Below are 20,959 nucleotides of genomic sequence, written 5' to 3' on the forward strand. Positions count from 1 at the left end.
AAGCGAGTTATTCAAAATCTTGCAACCATGTCACCTTTTTTATTAATAAATAACAAAATAACTAAAACAAATTTTCACTCCAAACTCCCCAGAATTACATAATAACATTAATATCTTATGAAATACGGCAGATTTGAGCTCAGAAATTATCTAGTTTATTTCTTTTATTGAAAACAAAATTATCCGTTTGAAAACATCGCCTATCAGAATAACATGTAGTAAGCAGCTGCAAACTTTTTAACCGGAACTAGAGTAAGTCCCGAGCTCGAGATTGTTATTGTTTACATTTCTATTGAAAACACCATCCATATATCTGCTCCAAATACCTGTTCTAAAATAACAGGTATTTGGGTATATCTTGACGTTCTAAAATAACAGGTAAAAAATTTTTCAATTTTTTTATTTTTTATTTTGAAAGATAATTTAGGATGGCAAGTATTTTTGTAACAGATACATATTTTCCTAATTATTGGGCTATTTTGTTAGGAAAAGTATTTTTCATGCATTATAATAAGCATTATACAATTAATGAGAAGATAGTTTTCATCTTTATAAAAACATTTCCAGCTTGAAAATAATCTGGATATTGCTTTTCCAAATACAATTTTTTTATTATCAATTTATGAGCAATAACTGAGAAGGATGCAGCTTATCGATCTTAAATATCGATTTAAAGTATAAAACCGATATCAAATATAATTATTTATTATTACTATTTTTTTAGTATTCTCGGATAGCAGTTGACTTCCTAACAGATGACATTAAACCCGTAAATAGTGCGCTTGACAAATCTAACTTTACATACATGTGATATTTAAAACGTCACGATAACAGATCATTATGAGTGAAATGGAATACATGTATTTATAATATCCTGTATTTTTTTCCAAGAAACATTTGCAAAATTTCTCATAGGAAATATTGCAAGTAGGAAAACAGAAAATATATGGTTTATTAAGAAAAATAGGAAACTTGAGGTCTAGAAATAGAAACAGCAACTTTCATAAAAATTATAAATTAGATCAAAATATGTCAATATGTTTTGCTCGCAGAAAAATATCGTTAATAAATTAGTCACTGTGTAGTCTGTTACAATCGACCGGATCTTTCATTTGAGAGCGCTGTTTATCTAAAAGAATCTAAAAATAGATTTGGATATAAAAAAACATATTTTGGTAACTTGCTAAGATGAAACGAAATTTTAAATAGAATCCTTAAAAAGTTTTATTTTCTTTTTCGATATTTTATATTTGCCTGTACTTCCGGCCAATAGAAAAATCAACGCAAGTGATAAATTCAGAAATGAAATTTTTTTTTGCATTTAGCATTTTTTTATATGATAAGCAAGAATTGCAAAAAAAGTTTTTCTTCCAAAAACTAATTTTTTTATCAGTTTAAAGAAATTTTATTTTAGTGTTGATAGTATTATCAGTAAGGGAAAGTAAATAGTTGTTAAGCCGTTTATCTCGAAATTCGAACGATATTATGGTTCAACTGAACGTCAGTATCGCTTCTAATTTTTTTTACTGAGTGTCTAATTAAAAAAAAAAAAAAAAAAAAAAAAAAAAAAAAAAAAAAAAAGACTGCCGTGCAACGTAAACAACATTAGTACTTCACGATTGATTCTGAGAAAAGCGGTTTGACTAAAATACATGGTTGAATTAAAATACAAATTGTGGTTGAATTAAAAGGCAAATTAACTTGTGATACAATTAAAGATATCGTATTAATACCCCGGGTAAAACTGAAAATAATTTGTTAAAAAAATTATAAATATATTATTTTTTTAAAAATATATACCGCTTTTAAACGAAAAAAGTTTTTGTAGTGCATGTTTTTTATCACAGACGGTAACAATACGGGTTGATAAAGATGGATTTAATTTGTCACTGCTCTCAAAGGCTGAGATGAATTATAAGACGGTTTGAAATAATTTGAATACAATCAAGTCTTTAGGAGATAGACAGAGACATAAGCTAGACATAGCGATGTAGAAAAGTTAAATGAAGTGATAGTTTTAACATTAACGAAGACATTTTATGTATTTCATGTTAAGGTAAAAGAAATAGTTCGTATCTAAAGCATGCGATATAATTTTTACATTATAAGACATACTCGTACATTTCTCATGAGTTTGCTTATTATGTCTTACACGAATGATTGGAAAACTCAATTAAATTTCGAATCATGTCATCGATTGTTAAACTATAATAGGATCCAAATTCACTCCGATTTTATAGTATAGTTCCCAAGTCCCGACTTGATTTCGGGGCCTTAGACCCGAAGCCACTTGGAAAAGAATTACCAAATTTCAGTTAACATGAATAGTTTTTAATCACAATATCAAAATATAGAGCAGTGGTGGATCAGGGAATAGAGCGCTTGCCTCCCAATGAGGTATCCCGGGTTCGAATCCCTGTGTTGGCTGGTAGATACAAATTTCGCACCCGGCTCGCACCAACCACAGTGCTGACGTAAAATATCCTTCATGGTAGACGAATCATAGGTTAGAGTCTCCTTGGCTAACCGTGGGTGGTTTTCGTGGTTTTCCCCTCCATGTAAAGCAAATGCGGATTAGTCCCATCAAAAAGTCTACCACGAAGACGAATTTTTTCTGGATTGGGTTCAAAATTACAGGGTTACGGAGTAGAACATTGGTAGTCGTAAACCCAAAATTGGGTCAGTCGTTCAACGACGGTTATAAAATATAAAAGACGGTATATAAAAGTCGTTCAACGACGGACAACAGCTGGTTGTAACCAACCTGAAGGATTTTTTAAAAGTAAGAAATTCAAAATTTAATTAAGCTAAACTAAGAAAAAATACTAAAATTTAATTAATAGAGAAAGTTTTGCTCGTAAAAATGATGAAAACAACGTAGGAAACAAGAGTTTCGTACTACGTGCAAAGCATCTATAGCTGTCTAAAAATGTCATTTGTTAGTTTATTAATTACATAACAAAAACACTATTTATCAAATTTATATGAAGTAGTAATTCAATGAAATGAAAGGAACGAAAATTGAATAGATTTCAAATTTTACTATATTTGCTCGAAAGTTGACATTAGAATATTAAAAAAAAAAAAAAATTAGGGCCTTTATAAATTAAAAGCATAACTAGCAAACAAATGAAAATATTTCTTTTCTTTTTATAATTTAAGATAGGTGCTGACGCCGAATAACCTCAGTGATAGAGGAATCATGAGTTGAAATCACCTTGCCATCGGGCTAACCGCTGGAAGTTTTCATGGGCTTTCCTGTTCATGTAACGCAAATGCGGGTTAGTTTCATTAAAAAGTCTTCCACGAAGGCTAGTTTGTTCCAGTGCTTGATAAAGAAGTTCCCTTGTCTTTTGGGCTGGGTTCAAAGTTACGAGGCTACAGAGATGAACACTGATAGTCGTGAACTCAGAATCGGGTCAGCCGGTTATGAAACGAAGTAAAATATGAACTGACTTATAGCCTTATTAAGGTTGTTGCAGCCGACCGGCCTGTGTAGGGGGCAATGAACTTTACTTGCATCCGAAAGGTCCTGGGTTCGAATCCCGGGCAAGACATGGATGTTTCTTTCTCTCCCTGTGTTTTCTATGTTCTTTCTCCTTTGTGTGTGAATGTGGCCTGCCCTGTAAACGGGTTGCGGTTGTGTGAATGGCGTGGCAGAAGTCGAATTCCTGGCCATCGATGGCGCCACTGAAAAACAGGAACAATTGCACCCCCACTGCCTAAACAGGCATACGACAAAAAAAAAAAAGAAAAAAAAAAGGTTGTTGCAAATTTGGATTATATTAAGGTTCACCTACCTCCATACTTAATCAGTGTACCTCAGTGTCAAAATAAGAATAATCGAAAATTAAGAAAAATCATTTTAATGTCGAACTGTAATGTAAGTAACCCTCAAGCAGGAAGTGCTCAAAAACTGAAACGTACATCGCAATACCTTTTACTTCTTCTTGACTCAAAACAGTTTATGTCCAATTAGTGGTGAAAACTTTATATACAGTTAATACTTTTGTTTTCGTTATGCAGGCATTTTTATATAATTTTATATTTAAGTCGTTAAGAGGAAATAAAAACGACATCGAAATCTGTCGAGTTTTCAATGATTGAGACATAATTAAAAACTTCCAGGCTATGTAAGATATTTTTGATGATTTCATTCCCGCTTTCCTCATAAGGGATTCTTTAAATTTCGATTACCTTTTTTTTTTTTTTCCTCTGCTAATTTGTGACCAGTGTATACTTACCGTCGAAATAAATAAAAAAGATGCCATAACCAATAATGTTTAAGAAAAAAATGATAACGCGGTTAAGGAAAATATATTTAAGAAGTAGAAGTGACGAATTTTTTGACAGCTAAAGATATTTCCACCCAAATATTTTGACAAACTGTTTATTCAACTGTCAAATAAATATTCACAATTTTATCTACATTTGACATTTTCGATTCAATTACTTTAAAACTGTTTTTGAAGCTGTTGTTGGTGGACAGAAAACTGTTTTGAATAGCTGAAATATAATGGACATTTCTTAGTTTTGAAGAATGAATTAATTCGTGAGCGAATTTTTAGCTTTCGTTTCATTTTTATGTTATGGAAAAGGGTTATTTGAGAGCACTTCATGTTTTGGATAAGCTTTTTATTTGGTTTAACAAATGATATTTTCTGTGTCTTATTGTTCAATTATTGTGCTTGCAAGTTCTTTCGATGTTAAGTTATGGATTAAAAGTAATTGTGAGCTAGTTAGTGACTAAAGGAGGCTCTAATTCTCAGCTCGCTGTGCTCATCAACACCATCTACTACCTTTGCCTTCCCATTTGGATTAATTCTGTCACTCCCTGAACGCTATTCTATTTTAGTCTAGATTTGCATGAATTGTGGTACTCTTTTAAAAATGAAATTCTAAAATTACGCAATACGTAATTTACAATTCTAATTATCAGCGTTTGGGGGATACAGCAGTTTTGAGTTCTATCTCCTTTTACGCGAGTAAAACGTATTAAAAACCAAAGGAAACTGTAAGAAAATAAAAAACTGTATATTGGCGACATATCATAATAAAGTAGGTACAACACTAGATTAGTATTCCTGGGTTAAAATAAAAATTTAAGTCGAATCCATAAGTACCATACAAGTGGGCTCTCTTGAAAAATTTTCTCACATATTCAATGATTTACAATGAAAAACCATTGAAAATCAATTTAAAAAAAAAAACAATTTTTTGAAAAAATATTTTTTTGAAAAAGTTTACATCCATGTGTATTCAAAGTGACAAACGTAATTTTTATAAGAAAAAAATACTAGATATGATAAATATAATAGTTATACTCTGTTGCAAGTTAAGAAAAGACCACTGCGGTACAAGATTTAAGTAATCATCTTTTACTGCATATAGTTCTGTATTATTTCGTTTTCAAATTATACGAATATGCTTTCAAAACAATCTAAAAGGTTTTAAAATTTAACGTCACGTTAATATGTCATCAAAAACAACAAAAGTTAACACGTCAGACTGAAATTTAATTTGTGCTATCTTTTACGATATATATCATAGAATTATTAAAAAAATTTACAGTTTCGGAATCCTTGACTTGGCGACATATTTCGACAAATAAAGAGAACATTCCTTCTTGAAAAATAAACAACTATATGACGTTGTAAGAGCATTGAATTTGACTGGACCACTAAAAATGGCTCTTATGCTGACTTATATGCGCTTACACTGCCATGCTCTTGACAAATCAAATGCGAGATTAAGAATTTTTACATTTGTTTCACTGTAGAAGAAAATTGTCCACACGAAACAATATTTATCATTATTTCATCAGTTTCTTTAAATGCGAATAGAAAGACGTATATTTGTTACGATTTTTCGATATCATTTTCTTAATTATTACTTTTTAATTGATTATTGTTGTTAATAAGAAAGAAAACGAAAGGGAAGCTGCGCCACGTCGTTTCAAGAGTTTGCAGTGTTGATATTCGTTCGCGCTGGGAGCTTGGCATCCATTTGGCGTGCACTTAGATGCAAATAAGTCTCTCTCTATAGAGATAATGATTTTTTTCTTAACCCGAAACAAAGTATAGTAAGGCTATTTGCCAAATTTATAAAAGTTTTCAACTCACTCCCTTACATTATCTTTAAATTGAGGTCCCGCAGTGGACTGATCGTTAGACACGGTTCCCAGCAGATCACCTAAGTCAAGCATCACTGGCTGCGGTCAGTGTACTGGTGGGTGACCACTTGGATCAGTCTATGTAGAGACCTCACGTGTGCGGTATTGGATCGCGTTAAACTGTTCTACCGTAAAGTGTTCGACTTCGAGTGCAGGTCGTCGGGCTACTGATGCGGGGGTGCCATCCCTTCTGCAGAGGATCAAAATTGTGATGGCATGTCTTCGGATAATCCTCAGGGGTGTTTCCCAAACCGTCACCAATAGCCCATTGTGCAGCTCTAGTGCAACGTAAATGAACTACAACTACAACAACTTTAAATGGAGGCGAATTAAATGACCTCCTTGATGAATTATCTTGTTAAATATAGTAATCTATCTTAATATAGTAATTTTTAATCTAATTATTTGTGTTTATATTTACAGAAAACACAGCAGTGGAGATTTGCACAGTAGACTGAAGACAAGAAAGATTTTAGGTGTTGGGGAAACAGATAACGGCGATATCCACAGATCAAAAGTCAGTGTTGTTTTTTATTTTTTTTCATACCTACCAATATAAAGCATTGCATTTATTTATTTGTGTGTAATCAGCTTAGTAAAATCAAAATATAAAATAAACTCCAAGTATTTTCTTTACACACGACAGAAAAAGCTTAAATGTACCTTTTTGTTAAAGGAATTAGCTTAACTTTAAGGAGGATAAATATTTTTTTTCTCCAATACCCACTAGATTGACACTCGTCCTTCAGGTATCAGTAGGGCAAATTTGTTGGCCTCTCTTTCAGAGGCATCATATTGGGTGGGTCAACGCTGCTCTCACAGTAAAGACACAGAATAAAAGAAAATCCATGTCTTGTTTGAGTTTCGAACCCCGGCCTTTTCTAATGTGAGATCAGCTCCTTGACAACTACACATCCGTTTGACAGGATGATAAATATTTGAAATATTTAGAAACTAGAAGCCTTTGTCAAGCAGCATGGTCACCTTTCAAAATCATCTTTTACAATATATAAACTTTAATGTCGAACGTTACTGGTGAACCTTGGTAACTGTAACGTTCTTGGTAACTGTAACTGTAACGAACTGCCTGGTTTATCATATAAGGCCGGAGAGGCACAATCCAAGGGTCCCCACATTTCAGGGGGCCCAATAAATGTTACAAATAATTTATTTTTGTGTTCTGCCCTAGAAATTGTTTATTCGAATTATGAGTTAACAAAAACTGAAATAAATATAAACTCAAATTTACGAATATATCGTATTTTACTTATGTCATTAATTATTAAAAGAAACACTTAGTAATTAATTAATATGTAAATTTGGTTTAAAGTACGAACCAGGGGCCCCAAACGGTTTTGTGTACACATGTACTCAGCCTGTGCACATCAGATAATATGTCTGGTGTTGCAGGTATCAGCTACATAAACTGATTTCAAAATTATTAAGAACCACTTAACTTACCTGTACACTGGACCGAAGTACGTGCGGTCTAAGATTACACACCCTCTTCTACTAATTATTTTTTTACAGAAATAATATTTTCATGACAAAGTTTATTAAATGACTTTAAGCAGCTCTACTTCCTTATACGTAACTTTCATATCTAACAATGTAAAGTAAACATGGTTTTTTGCTCTAAAAACAAAATGAGCTCATGTAATTTAAATAACTATTTGTGTGCTAATTTGTTAAATGAAGATGAGTGTAAAATATTGTATTGGCTATTGCCGTAATAATACCGTATTCGACATTTGTCGTTAACTAACGATATTCATGATACATCGTGGCAATGTGTTTTAAAATGTGTTAAATAGTATAAATATTTCATGAAAAGTTTGATGTATCATTAGCTTTATTTTGAAATACATTTGCATAAAACATTTATTTTTGATTTGCAGATCAGCCAGCTCCTTGGTCATAATGAGCATCTTTACGTCAAGTTTCCCAAGGGTTATTCGACTTGGCACGTTTCTATGGCTCTCATATTTGGCCTGTTTGGCTTTATTGTGAGTATTTAAAAGTGAAAATATTTCAATTTTTTGTGTTCCATTGTTCTACTTTATATTTAAGACAGAATATCCATTTTATCACAAGAAATTATTGAACTATTGGGAACATTTAATTTATAGAAAATTGTTAACAGATTTGAAGAAAGGTATAAAGGAATAGGTATAAAGAAAAACGAATAATCCCCAAATAAAAAGAGTAAGATTTGTTGGGAAGAAAAAAAACATTTTTTTTTAGTTTTTCTTCTGCAGTTTGTTTGTTTATTTGTTTTTTCATAAAAAAAGACAGAAAAAATAAATACGGTTTCTGCAATTTAATTAGCATAATATCTTCAAAATAATTTTTTTCTTCATGTATGTATCTCTTTTTTTTCGAAATATTTTTCCCTCTGATCTCACAGCTATTTAGCATGATTTTCACAAAATATATAAACTTGAAATTTATATCTATTACATTTCTCTAAACACATCTTTCATACCATATTTTCTATTACTGCAGCTTTAACTTCTAAAGGATATAAAACATTAAAAAAAAAACTTCTTGTATTGATCTTTTAAATTATTTCGTTTTACGATATTTTTTTATTTACCGAAATATTTTGAATTAAATCACTAACAAATGGAGCATCTTAAAAATTGTTATTAAATGTTCGGTTTTTATGACGCGCCAGACAAATTGTCAGAGCAATATCAAAGAATGATTATTAAAATAATTGTTGTTAAACGAACTATTTAATCAACAAATTCATAAGCAGTAAGCGATTAAGCATAGTAATTTCTCAACACAACCTCGAATTGAATAAATCGTTTCAGCCATTACTTTATGACGGGTTCCCAAAATTAGTTCACATTTTAATGCAATTTTCGAGATCACCAGAATTATGAAATTGAGTTTAAATTTGCGATCATTAGAAATGTTCAATGGTATAATTTTTTTTTCCAGAATCTATTTTATCCAGATTATTCCTTTGATATTCCGAAATGGAGTGGAGAGACATCACATCAATTTGACATAGCTTGCCGATATTATGGCTGCACTTCCCTAGGTAAATATCCTAGATAACGTTGATGTTTAATATACATGGTGTTCCGTTATGATAGCCCTTAATATATATTTGTAGAAGGAGCAGTCATCAATTTCCAGTAATGATTCAATAATTCTTGAAAACGTTATCCTAATTACATAATATATTTAATATGTTGAATCTAATACTATAATCGGGCCATACACTGTAAAAAAACTCGACATATGAAATTGTTTAACGAAAAAAAAAATGGTTAAAAAATCAAACATTTCAATACAATAAGATATTATAGTATTCTGAGAAATTTACAGGTCTACAAATTTAGTTTTCAAACTTACAGTTTCTTAATACTTTGTTTTGTTTTTACGTAAGGAAATAATGAAATAGATACTCGAATCTTTACTTTATTTTCTATTACTAGAATGTCTTCCGTAAAGCAAATTTACAACTATAAACTCTTTCAGCAGATCTGATGCCATCTAGTGCTCCATATTTAAAGTATATTTACTTAATAAAAAAATCACGATGAATAAAAAAATCAAATCTATTTAACATATATTAAATTTTTTCGGAAAATTGGTATTTAATATTTGCGTTTCAATATTACCTGCAATGTTATACTTAAAAGTGCAAAGAATTACATTTATATCAATACCTGAATACAACTTTTTAGGATTATGACATAGATTTTTTGACGTGACGGTTTTATTTATAGTTAAAGTGTCAAATACTTGCTGCCCCGGTTATAATAATTTTTTCTTTAAAGAGTGATAAGTTCTATCGTAGGACGGCAGATTCAAGCAAGTCTCGACATGAAAAAATCTTACACAGTTACAATAGCCTTAGAAAGGATTTCGTGTACGAGCTGATCCTCTTACTTGTAGTTTTTAAACATATTCGCACGCAATCGGATGCAGTGAGAACGGCCCCAACGGGATTATAGTTTGTCTACGGTAAGAAAACCCCCCGCCGCTAAGTCTGATGCCGTCTGCTGCTATGGAAACAAGAAGCTATGGAACATTTGAGGGAGGGTAGCTTCTCTTCACTTTAGGGCAGTTTTTCTTAACCTTTTTGGTATAATGGACCCTTTTTTAAAAAATTTAAGACGTCACGAACCACCCCCATGTGAAAAAAATAATTGCAAAAAACATTAATCATTAGAAAACATTTAATTTTATTATTTTAATAGAATACAAAATTTTTAAAATTAAAATTTTGCAATGGTGCAAACTGAAAGCCGATTGGTGGAGGATGTCAAAAATATGTCAGGGATATTAGAGGGCTGTGTCTAGTCCGCGCGGAAATTGAGGTATCTTGATCACGGGGTGACTTACCGCTAACAAATCAACGAGTTTCAAATATGTATGTATTTTCCCCTTTTTGGGGAAAAAAAGATAAATGTTATTTAAATATTATTGATCCATAGGTTTTAAAAATTAGGAGTAGTCGTCGAACCCCCAAAAAATGACCCATCGATCCCTAAGGGGTCAATGTACAACAGGTTAAGAAACCCTGCTCTAGGGTAACACGAAGAAAAAGATTCCCTTTCTTTCGCCCACCCAAGCTAAAACCTGCCCTAAACAGTCACCCCACACCTCTACTTGAAATAGTTATACCTCGTTACCAAAGTCACCGCCACGGGTCCAGACAAATGTTTAGGAGAGATCTTACTTTCGACAAACTATAATCATACCTCGTTACCAAAGTCACCGCCACGGGGCCAGACAAATGTTTAGGAGAGATCTTACTTTCGACAAACTATAATCATACCTCGTTACCAAAGTCACCGCCACGGGGCCAGACAAATGTTTAGGAGAGATCTTACTTTCGACAAACTATAATCATACCTCGTTACCAAAGTCACCGCCACGGGGCCAGACAAATGTTTAGGAGAGATCTTACTTTCGACAAACTATAATCATACCTCGTTACCAAAGTCACCGCCACGGGGCCAGACAAATGTTTAGGAGAGATCTTACTTTCGACAAACTATAATCATACCTCGTTACCAAAGTCACCGCCACGGGGCCAGACAAATGTTTAGGAGAGATCTTACTTTCGACAAACTATAATCATACCTCGTTACCAAAGTCACCGCCACGGGGCCAGACAAATGTTTAGGAGAGATCTTACTTTCGACAAACTATAATCATACCTCGTTACCAAAGTCACCGCCACGGGGCCAGACAAATGTTTAGGAGAGATCTTACTTTCGACAAACTATAATCATACCTCGTTACCAAAGTCACCGCCACGGGGCCAGACAAATGTTTAGGAGAGATCTTACTTTCGACAAACTATAATCATACCTCGTTACCAAAGTCACCGCCACGGGGCCAGACAAATGTTTAGGAGAGATCTTACTTTCGACAAACTATAATCATACCTCGTTACCAAAGTCACCGCCACGGGGCCAGACAAATGTTTAGGAGAGATCTTACTTTCGACAAACTATAATCATACCTCGTTACCAAAGTCACCGCCACGGGGCCAGACAAATGTTTAGGAGAGATCTTACTTTCGACAAACTATAATCATACCTCGTTACCAAAGTCACCGCCACGGGGCCAGACAAATGTTTAGGAGAGATCTTACTTTCGACAAACTATAATCATACCTCGTTACCAAAGTCACCGCCACGGGGCCAGACAAATGTTTAGGAGAGATCTTACTTTCGACAAACTATAATCATACCTCGTTACCAAAGTCACCGCCACGGGGCCAGACAAATGTTTAGGAGAGATCTTACTTTCGACAAACTATAATCATACCTCGTTACCAAAGTCACCGCCACGGGGCCAGACAAATGTTTAGGAGAGATCTTACTTTCGACAAACTATAATCATACCTCGTTACCAAAGTCACCGCCACGGGGCCAGACAAATGTTTAGGAGAGATCTTACTTTCGACAAACTATAATCATACCTCGTTACCAAAGTCACCGCCACGGGGCCAGACAAATGTTTAGGAGAGATCTTACTTTCGACAAACTATAATCATACCTCGTTACCAAAGTCACCGCCACGGGGCCAGACAAATGTTTAGGAGAGATCTTACTTTCGACAAACTATAATCATACCTCGTTACCAAAGTCACCGCCACGGGGCCAGACAAATGTTTAGGAGAGATCTTACTTTCGACAAACTATAATCATACCTCGTTACCAAAGTCACCGCCACGGGGCCAGACAAATGTTTAGGAGAGATCTTACTTTCGACAAACTATAATCATACCTCGTTACCAAAGTCACCGCCACGGGGCCAGACAAATGTTTAGGAGAGATCTTACTTTCGACAAACTATAATCATACCTCGTTACCAAAGTCACCGCCACGGGGCCAGACAAATGTTTAGGAGAGATCTTACTTTCGACAAACTATAATCATACCTCGTTACCAAAGTCACCGCCACGGGGCCAGACAAATGTTTAGGAGAGATCTTACTTTCGACAAACTATAATCATACCTCGTTACCAAAGTCACCGCCACGGGGCCAGACAAATGTTTAGGAGAGATCTTACTTTCGACAAACTATAATCATACCTCGTTACCAAAGTCACCGCCACGGGGCCAGACAAATGTTTAGGAGAGGTCTTACTTTCGACAAACTATAATCATACCTCGTTACCAAAGTCACCGCCACGGGGCCAGACAAATGTTTAGGAGAGGTCTTACTTTCGACAAACTATAATCATACCTCGTTACCAAAGTCACCGCCACGGGGCCAGACAAATGTTTAGGAGAGATCTTACTTTCGACAAACTATAATCATACCTTGTTACCATAGTCACCGCCACAGCTCCAGACGAATGTCTGGCAGAGTACCTATCTTAGACAAACAGTAGGTACGTTTTCCCTTTCATCTCTTTACTTGTTTAGTGATACCTTTTTTGTGTATTTCAGCTATTTCGTTTCTTTTTGTGTCCTTTTGGGGAACAATGGACAAGGGAGTGGTGAGAACACTTTTGCTTACAGTAGCCCTTTGCCACAGCCTACAGGTACTGGGTAAGTATACACTGTTAAATTTACTGTAGCCTTAAGTGGATGCTTTACCATCACAGAAATCATTCACATTTAAATTCTCTTCTACTACAAATAATTTAAGAGGTTAAGTTTTGAAAAAGTGTGTTCAAACATACCTAAAATTTAAGCTATGAGTTTGAAACTCCGAAAAATATATTCGAAATATGGTTGACGATTTGAACAAGGTTATCGTACTTCTTAAGCTTGGCTGTACGATTGTTCTATTTAAAACCTTATAAGGTTTCAGCAGCTATATATCTGTTACTGCTAGATCTCGAAGGTCGTTACAATGCACATGACCCAGCTGATTTACAGATTAACTAGGATAAAACACGTTAAAGTTCCGAATCAAGTGTAGTTTAACTGTTATGTATTTAATAACGGCTTCCGTATCGTTAAATTAAAAAAAATTTGTTTCTCTTGTTTCATCGACTAATTTGTTGATTGTATTCATTGACTTGATTTTTTAGACATCGTTAAGTCAATAAATATCATTATTTTCTTAATTGCAATAATATTTTTAACCGTTCGATTCCTTTTACTATAGTTTCTGTATTGATAGGTGATTGATTCTATCAACTAATGTTGATTTCTTGATTGTAGTAACTTGATTTTTTAGATGTCGAAAAATCGAAATCATTAAATATCATTAGGTTATTTCAAGCTCAACTGTAAACTATAGTGAACCTTTGCAGATAAACGGACATTCCTTTGAAAAGGTTAAAAAATTTAAGTATCTTGGTACAATTATCAATGACCAAAACAAACTGAAATCTGAAATTGACAATAGAATCAATATGGCCAACAAATGTTTTTTTTGACTAAAAAGTCAACTAAGATCGAATTTTATTAGCCGAAAAACAAAACCAAAATTATATAAGACACTCATTCTGCCTGTCTTGCTATATGGAAACGAAACCTGGACTTTAAACCTTGACGTCCAACTCCCGATTGAAACGTTTGAAAGAAAGATACTTAGAACTATCTTTGGTGCCATACCTGAGGGGGGGATATTGGCAAACACGGTACAACTTTGAACTTTATGGGCTCTATAAACATCCTCAAATTATGCAGATAATCCGAAGCAACCGACTAAGATGGCTCGGTCATATCTGGAGAGGCTCTGAAGATAGCCCTGTAAAAATTGCCACCTTCAAGAACCCTCAGGGGTCCCGCCCTAGAGGTAGACCACCTACTCGATGGCTCAACGACACCGAAAACGACCTCAAAGTCCTAAAACTTAAGAACTGGAGGGGAGTTGCCATGGACAGAGGGAGCTGGAGAAGGCGTGCTGTTGAGGCAGCCAAGGCCTGCAAAGGGCTGTTGCGCTCCTGAAGAAGAATTTAAGCGTACAGTAGCATTGCTGCTGTTCAAGCTAAGATCTTACTTTCACTTTAACAAGTGTCTAGTAGGTAATATTATGTAGATAGTTTGTAGATTACCTTAGGTCAGTGGTTCCCAAATGGTGTTTGACGGAACCCTACTGTTCCGTGGAAGTGTGACAGGGGCTTCGAGGTTAAATGGTTAACTTTTTAACTTAAGTTAGGACTTTTTTTTTTAACAGACGTGATATTTAAATCTTGGTATTAAATTTAAATTCAATTAAATATCCATTATTTTAATAGTATTATTTAATTAAAATGCTTGTGACCTAAGAAAATTCAAAATAATGCTAATATTTTAACGGAAACTATATTTCAGCTGTTTCATTTTCAGTTTATGCATATGTTACCGGCAAAGTTTGAAATCCGGCATTTCATAGAATGCCTATAGGCATTATATACAATGCCTAAAACTAGCCGACAATGTATGAAACGATTTATATTTCACACATTTCCTAGGAATTTATATTTCACGCATTCTATAGAATGACAAATGAGAAACCGGCAAAGTATAAAATACATCTCCGATTCGTCAAAATGTCATTCAAAAATGTCAAATTCAAATTGTCATTCAAGCCTGCCATGTTGCAACAAGTAGGTTAAGTTCTTTTTTTTTTTTTTTTTGTATGAAAATTTCGTTTCCCTTAATAAGAAAGACATAAATTATGTTTTTCTTTACACATTTTGAATAAATTTTTTTAATGGCACTCTCATTATTTTTTCAGAATAAAATTTTTATTTTTGAGAAATGCGCATCATTTACATAATATTTTTTTCATTGAATGCCGGCGTTTCATACTTTTGTTTCATACATATACTAAAATCAAATTAAGAACTTAGTCTAGATGCGGCTCCAGATCTGTGATTTCAGCTATCTGGTATAAAACCCAATTTTTTAGACTAATAAATTGATAAAACGATACGAAGAAAAAAATTTCTTTCTTCATTCATTCACTAAATATTTTCTCAAAATAATTAATAAAATTTAGATCAGTACATATTACTAAAAAAATTAGTTGTATTTCGTTATTTAAAATGTCCTACAATTGTTAACGAGATTAGTTAATTATGTATCAGGGTTCCGCCAAAAGAAGGTCGATCATTCAGGGTTCCACAGTCGAAACAAATTGGGAACCGCTGCCTGACGTTATCTAAGAAATGCATCAATTTTTTGGTTACTTTAACGGATCACTCTAGTTAATTAGAAAATTTAGATATTCTATAGAATAACTGATTTCTGCACCTTATCTGTAACATGCTGTTTTATCAACTTTGCCAGTAACGTATACATAATTTTTTTTTTCTTTTTCAGCATTGTTCTCTACAGAGTGGGGTCACTTGCTGAATTGGCGTACGCTTCTTCACTTGTTGATACGCATTGCCCTTGTCTTACCAAACGCTTACTTCTATCGCAATATTGGATTTTGCGGATTACGGATGCGGAAATCGACATCTTTCAACAATCTCAGAGACTGTGGAAGCACTAACAACAGCCAATACAAATAAATATCTGAAATTCAATTACCTCCTACTTTCTCCTTCATGTAGCTATATCGGTGCTATTTTCTTTAAAAGGACAACGCCTATTTAGTATCGCGTAACTGTCATCGCGCCTATAGCAATTCACAGAAATGGTTGTTTTGTTTGGAAATACAACCTGGCGTGATTTCGGAGTACTGGTTTATTGAAATGACGATAGCATAAATTTTTGTTTGGTGATAGCCAGCTTGATTTGAAATTTTATTTTTGAACCAAATTGGTGTTAAAATATGTTTCTTTTTTATGATAGCTGCCTAAATCTTGGCTATTGAAGTACAAGACCGGAGGAATATATTTTTTGTTTGAAGATAGCTGTCATGATCCGAAATTATATTTCTGAACCAAAACGATGTTAAAATATGTTTCTTTTCGATGATAGCTGTCAAGATCTTGGTTATTGAACGACTAGACGAGAGCAATATTTTTCGTTTAGAGACAGCTGTCATGATCTGAAATTATATTTCTGAACCAAAAAAGCTGTTAAAAACATGTTTCTTTTTTATATAGCTACCACGATCTTGGTTACTGAAGGACTAGACCAAAGCAATATATTTTTTGTTTAGAGACAGCTGTCATGATCTGAAATTATATTTCTGAACCAAAAAAGCTGTTAAAAGCATGTTTCTTTTTTGTATAGCTACCACGATCTTGGTTACTGAAGGACTAGACCAAAGCAATATATTTGTTGTTTAGAGACAGCTGTCATGATCTGAAATTATATTTCTGAACCAAAAAAGCTGTTAAAAACATGTTTCTTTTTTATATAGCTACCACGATCTTGGTTACTGAAGGACTAGACCAGAGCAATATGTTTTTAGTTTAGAGACAGCTGTCATGATCTGAAATTATATTTCTGAACCAAAATGGTGTTAAAATATGGTCCTTTTTATGATAGTTGCCAAAATTTTGGTTATTGAAGAAGTTAAAAAAGTAAAAGTTTTCGTTTGGAGATAGCTGTCATGATGTGAAATTATATTTCTTAAACTGCTGGACCAAAATAGTGTTTAAGAAATGTATCATTTAATAGTAGATAGCTGCCGATTTTGAATTTATATTGCTGTGCCTAAGGCTCCTATACTATCAGAGCTGACCTATCAAGCAATATTGGAGCAAACAAGTTCGCAAGTTAACGTTATGTTAGTATCAGTTATGTTATGAGCTTATATTAGCTCTTTGCTCCAAAAATAAATGATAAGTCGGCCTGTCTAATTTAGGGGCTCTAGCTGAACCAAAATGGTGTTGGAAATGTTTCTTTTTAGTGATGGCTGCCATGGTTTTAAATTATTGAGGGGCTAAAATGGTACAAACCAATGTTCTGTCTCGGAGATAGCTGCCTTGATTTATGTATTTATGGATAGAAATTTCGTTTTTTTTTTTTTAATATTCTTTGACTGTTATTTATCTAAGCGTGGTTCTTTTAAAGGAAATGTACCGAACTCGATGGTTATCAATCTAATCACTTGTATATTATGAAAAACAAACAAGATGGAAAACTCGGTGTTGTCATAACATAATGTACTTGCGTATATGTGTCTTCACGTACTATATGGTTATATTTTAGAATGATTTCTATTTATGGAATTTATGCCTTATCATTACTGAATCATTCAATTTCAGCAATGAAAGGGGAATCACATTTGATTTATTTCGATGTAAAATAAATTAAATAAATCTTGAGATCGTTTTACTGAATTGGATAACACTAACGAATATGAAGTTAACAATGGGTATAGCGAACTCTTGGTTTAATATTTCACTTTATGCTTTTAAAAAAAAATTCGTAGATAAAAAATTATTTATGAATAGTTTATTTAATTCTTCTATTGGGTGCATGTTGTTATAAAGAATCATCCCGTACTTATTCCATCATTTGTTAAAGTATTTATAAAATATATTATTAGTACTTGACGTCAACTAGATCATTAAATTGATCCCTTTTGTTTTATATTAAATTCATAAATATAGATATAAACGTTTAAAATACAGTGGGAAACTTTTAAAGAAATTTTTATTCCTTAATTGCCTTTTTTGGATTGGAGGAAAAAAAGATTTACAGGAAAACACGAAATTTTCGCTTCCCGAAGCATTTTGGGGTATGAATATCAAATCCTGGTGTAAAAAAAATTAAGTGTTTATGTAAAATTGAATAACTTAAGCAATAAATAATTATATTTTCATGTTGCATTTCAACCTTAGCTTGTTAAATAGTTAACTTTTTAACTAAGGTTAATGGTTAACTTAGCTTGTTTTGGGCTAAAACCTCCAAGTAAAGGCATGTATATTTCTCTTGGTCTTTCAAAATTGCATATTTTTTTAAAAATATTGCACGTCTTATTTTTAAAGTATTTCACTTTTTGTTTAAATTAATTAATAAAAGATTTATTATTATTAGAAAAATATTACAAGATCATGTAAAAAAATATTATAAAATTATGTTAAAAAATTATGTTACGATTATTTAAATTAACTAATTAAGATTATTCAAATTAATAAAATATTAAAAAATCTTGTGCTTTGTTGATAAAATATTTTTCTACTGCTCTCTTATTTTTAATCTATTTTTAAAATAATGTGTAGCAGTTTTACTTTTTTTGCACCTTAAATACTTTAGCTGAGCATCATATCTATGTTATAATTATAAACCGGTTTTGTTGTGGTATCATGCAATTATTTTCGATAAAAGTAGTACTGATTTAGAAATTTAGATGAAACTTTTATTTGTTAAGGTTTATTATTTTTTAATGAATTAATATAATAGAATATATTATAAATTATATAAAATAATATTTCATGCTTGCATTAGAAGAAATAAATGAAATATTTTTCTTTTGTACATTTGAATATAAGAAATTCGTGCAGTTGTGTAAATTTTTAATTATATTTCATGTTGAAATAGTTTCGAATCTTAACTGAAGAATATAGGATGTGTCATCGATTTGAAATAAATGAGTAAAGCTCAGCAATTTCTAAAGGCACCTGACAACATCTTAATTAAAAATAACTTTTTTAAAGAATGTACGCAAAAAAGTTAACGTTTAAAATGAAATTTTCATTCACTGAAATTCTGGCTTTTCATTTTTAAAGGACATATCTCGAGAGGCAAAATTTTCGGAGTAACAAAACTACGTCAGAAGAGCGTCAAATACGCTCTTTTTTATGGCATCTTGGCATAATTTCCATCATTGCGATGTTCTGCGTTGTTTTAGCAAAATAATGTTCATGAAAAAAGTTTCTAGGATTTTTCATTTTCTTGAGGGAAAAAAATTAACCTACAAAACGGTATATTGAACTTTCGTAAAACTGATAATAATTAAATTTTTTATTAATTTGTATCAAATTTTGAGAAAAATAAACGATCCTCATATTTTTATAACAACTTTCCTAATATATTCCGCAACGATTTGAATTTATAGGATTGCACGTTTTACAAAAAATGACGATACATTGTGGTGAAAAATATAATGTATAGTATTTTTGCATTAAAAAAATCAGAATTGTTAAATAACTGAAAACCTTCTAATCTTCGAAATTGTTATTTTCTTAAAGCGACAGGAACAAACTTGTTTACACAATTCATAATTTCTCTAAGAGCTTTCATATTTGGCACGACCTTATGTTGACATTAGTATTTGTTTTCTTAATTGTAAATGGAATAATGTATTATATAATATATCTTTACTGAATTGTATCTGTGTAAAAAGCACTAAAATAATTTTCGAACAGTTAGAGCTTCAGTCAAAAAACAAGTGTCTAGTTATAGTAAAACGACTAAGTGTGAACCGGTAAGCATATGAAACGTACATTAGAGTTAGCTCTCTTATCTCGTTAACGAACGCTCGATTTACGCTCTCTTCATCAGGATGGCTAATTAATTTGAAGTTTTTTCTCGTTCTACAACACCGCGGTTATGCAAAATAGCTAGCTCCCTTAAGTGATATTTCTCAAAATCGTGATATTTTGGATGTATTATCCTTGCATTAGAGGATATTTAGATATAATAGGAAATCCAACGATCATATATGAGGATGCATTCACAGTCCGGTTAACGACGTTAGATTTTCGTGGTTTTCCTATTTGAATAAATCAAATATTGGTTTGTTTTATGCAGAACTGTAAAATAAACCTATATCCACGCGAGGCCGGGATAGCCTGGTTGGTAGGGCACTGGGCCCATGTCCAAGAGTTCGTGGGTTCGATCCCGGCTGGCTGGAGACTCCCCTTGTAGTAAATGGTGACTGATGCACGTTATATCTGTCGAGTCGCAAAGCCCTCCATGTTCACGTGACAGATCAACACCTCTAGGGGTACTGATCCAGGAGTTTCCTTGTCTTCTGCATTGGTTCAAAATTACAAGGCTACGGAGTTGAGCATTAGTAACCGTAAACCCAAAGGGTCGGCTGTTTAATATATATATATATATATATATATATATATACACGTGACGTGATCTACTGAATCTTAAGAATACGCATTCATTATCATGAATGTGAATATTCTCAAGACTTGACTTAAGAATTGAATTTTGCATTGGTTTTCTAAATTGTGCTCAAAATTATAAAGTTATGGAATTATGAGTCGCCTTGATTAATTTTGGTAAAAAATTTCCAAATTTCGATGAGCATCTTCGAAATGGTTTAACATTGGGTTTTTTTAAAAAATTTATGTAACGATTTTTATAGCAACAGATGGCGCTTTTGTCAAGCGTAGAACAGACTCAATAGTATTTCCATCAGTTCAATAGCTCGCCCTACGGAGCATTCGATAGAAATTGAAATATATATTTAGAGATATGTATTAGAGTTGCCTACATCCCG

General features: G+C 32.9%; 1 protein-coding gene across 4 annotated transcripts in view; it reads left to right on the plus strand.

Annotated features, from left to right (window-relative positions):
• Positions 1-17,827, plus strand: part of LOC107439615 (tumor protein p53-inducible protein 11) — a 211,821-nt gene extending 193,994 nt beyond the window's left edge. For 2 of the 4 annotated variants that reach the window (XM_087160921.1, XM_087160920.1), the window contains exons 3-8: positions 6,596-6,689; positions 8,071-8,178; positions 9,122-9,224; positions 13,105-13,206; positions 15,919-16,459; positions 16,585-17,827. In XM_087160921.1, coding sequence (XP_087017047.1) covers positions 6,596-6,689; positions 8,071-8,178; positions 9,122-9,224; positions 13,105-13,206; positions 15,919-16,112 — 601 coding nt within the window. In that variant the 3' untranslated portion in view covers positions 16,113-16,459; positions 16,585-17,827. Of the gene's footprint in view, positions 1-6,595; positions 6,690-8,070; positions 8,179-9,121; positions 9,225-13,104; positions 13,207-15,918 lie in introns of all 4 variants that reach the window. The other 2 variants (XM_016052274.4, XM_043046702.3) reach the window with 1 other exon arrangement.
• The last annotated feature ends 3,132 nt before the right edge of the window (positions 17,828-20,959 follow it).

This window comes from Parasteatoda tepidariorum, chromosome 4 (genome assembly GCF_982258835.1).
Source record: "Parasteatoda tepidariorum strain Cologne lab strain chromosome 4, Ptep-v5.0, whole genome shotgun sequence".
Taxonomy (NCBI): Eukaryota; Metazoa; Arthropoda; class Arachnida; order Araneae; family Theridiidae; genus Parasteatoda; species Parasteatoda tepidariorum.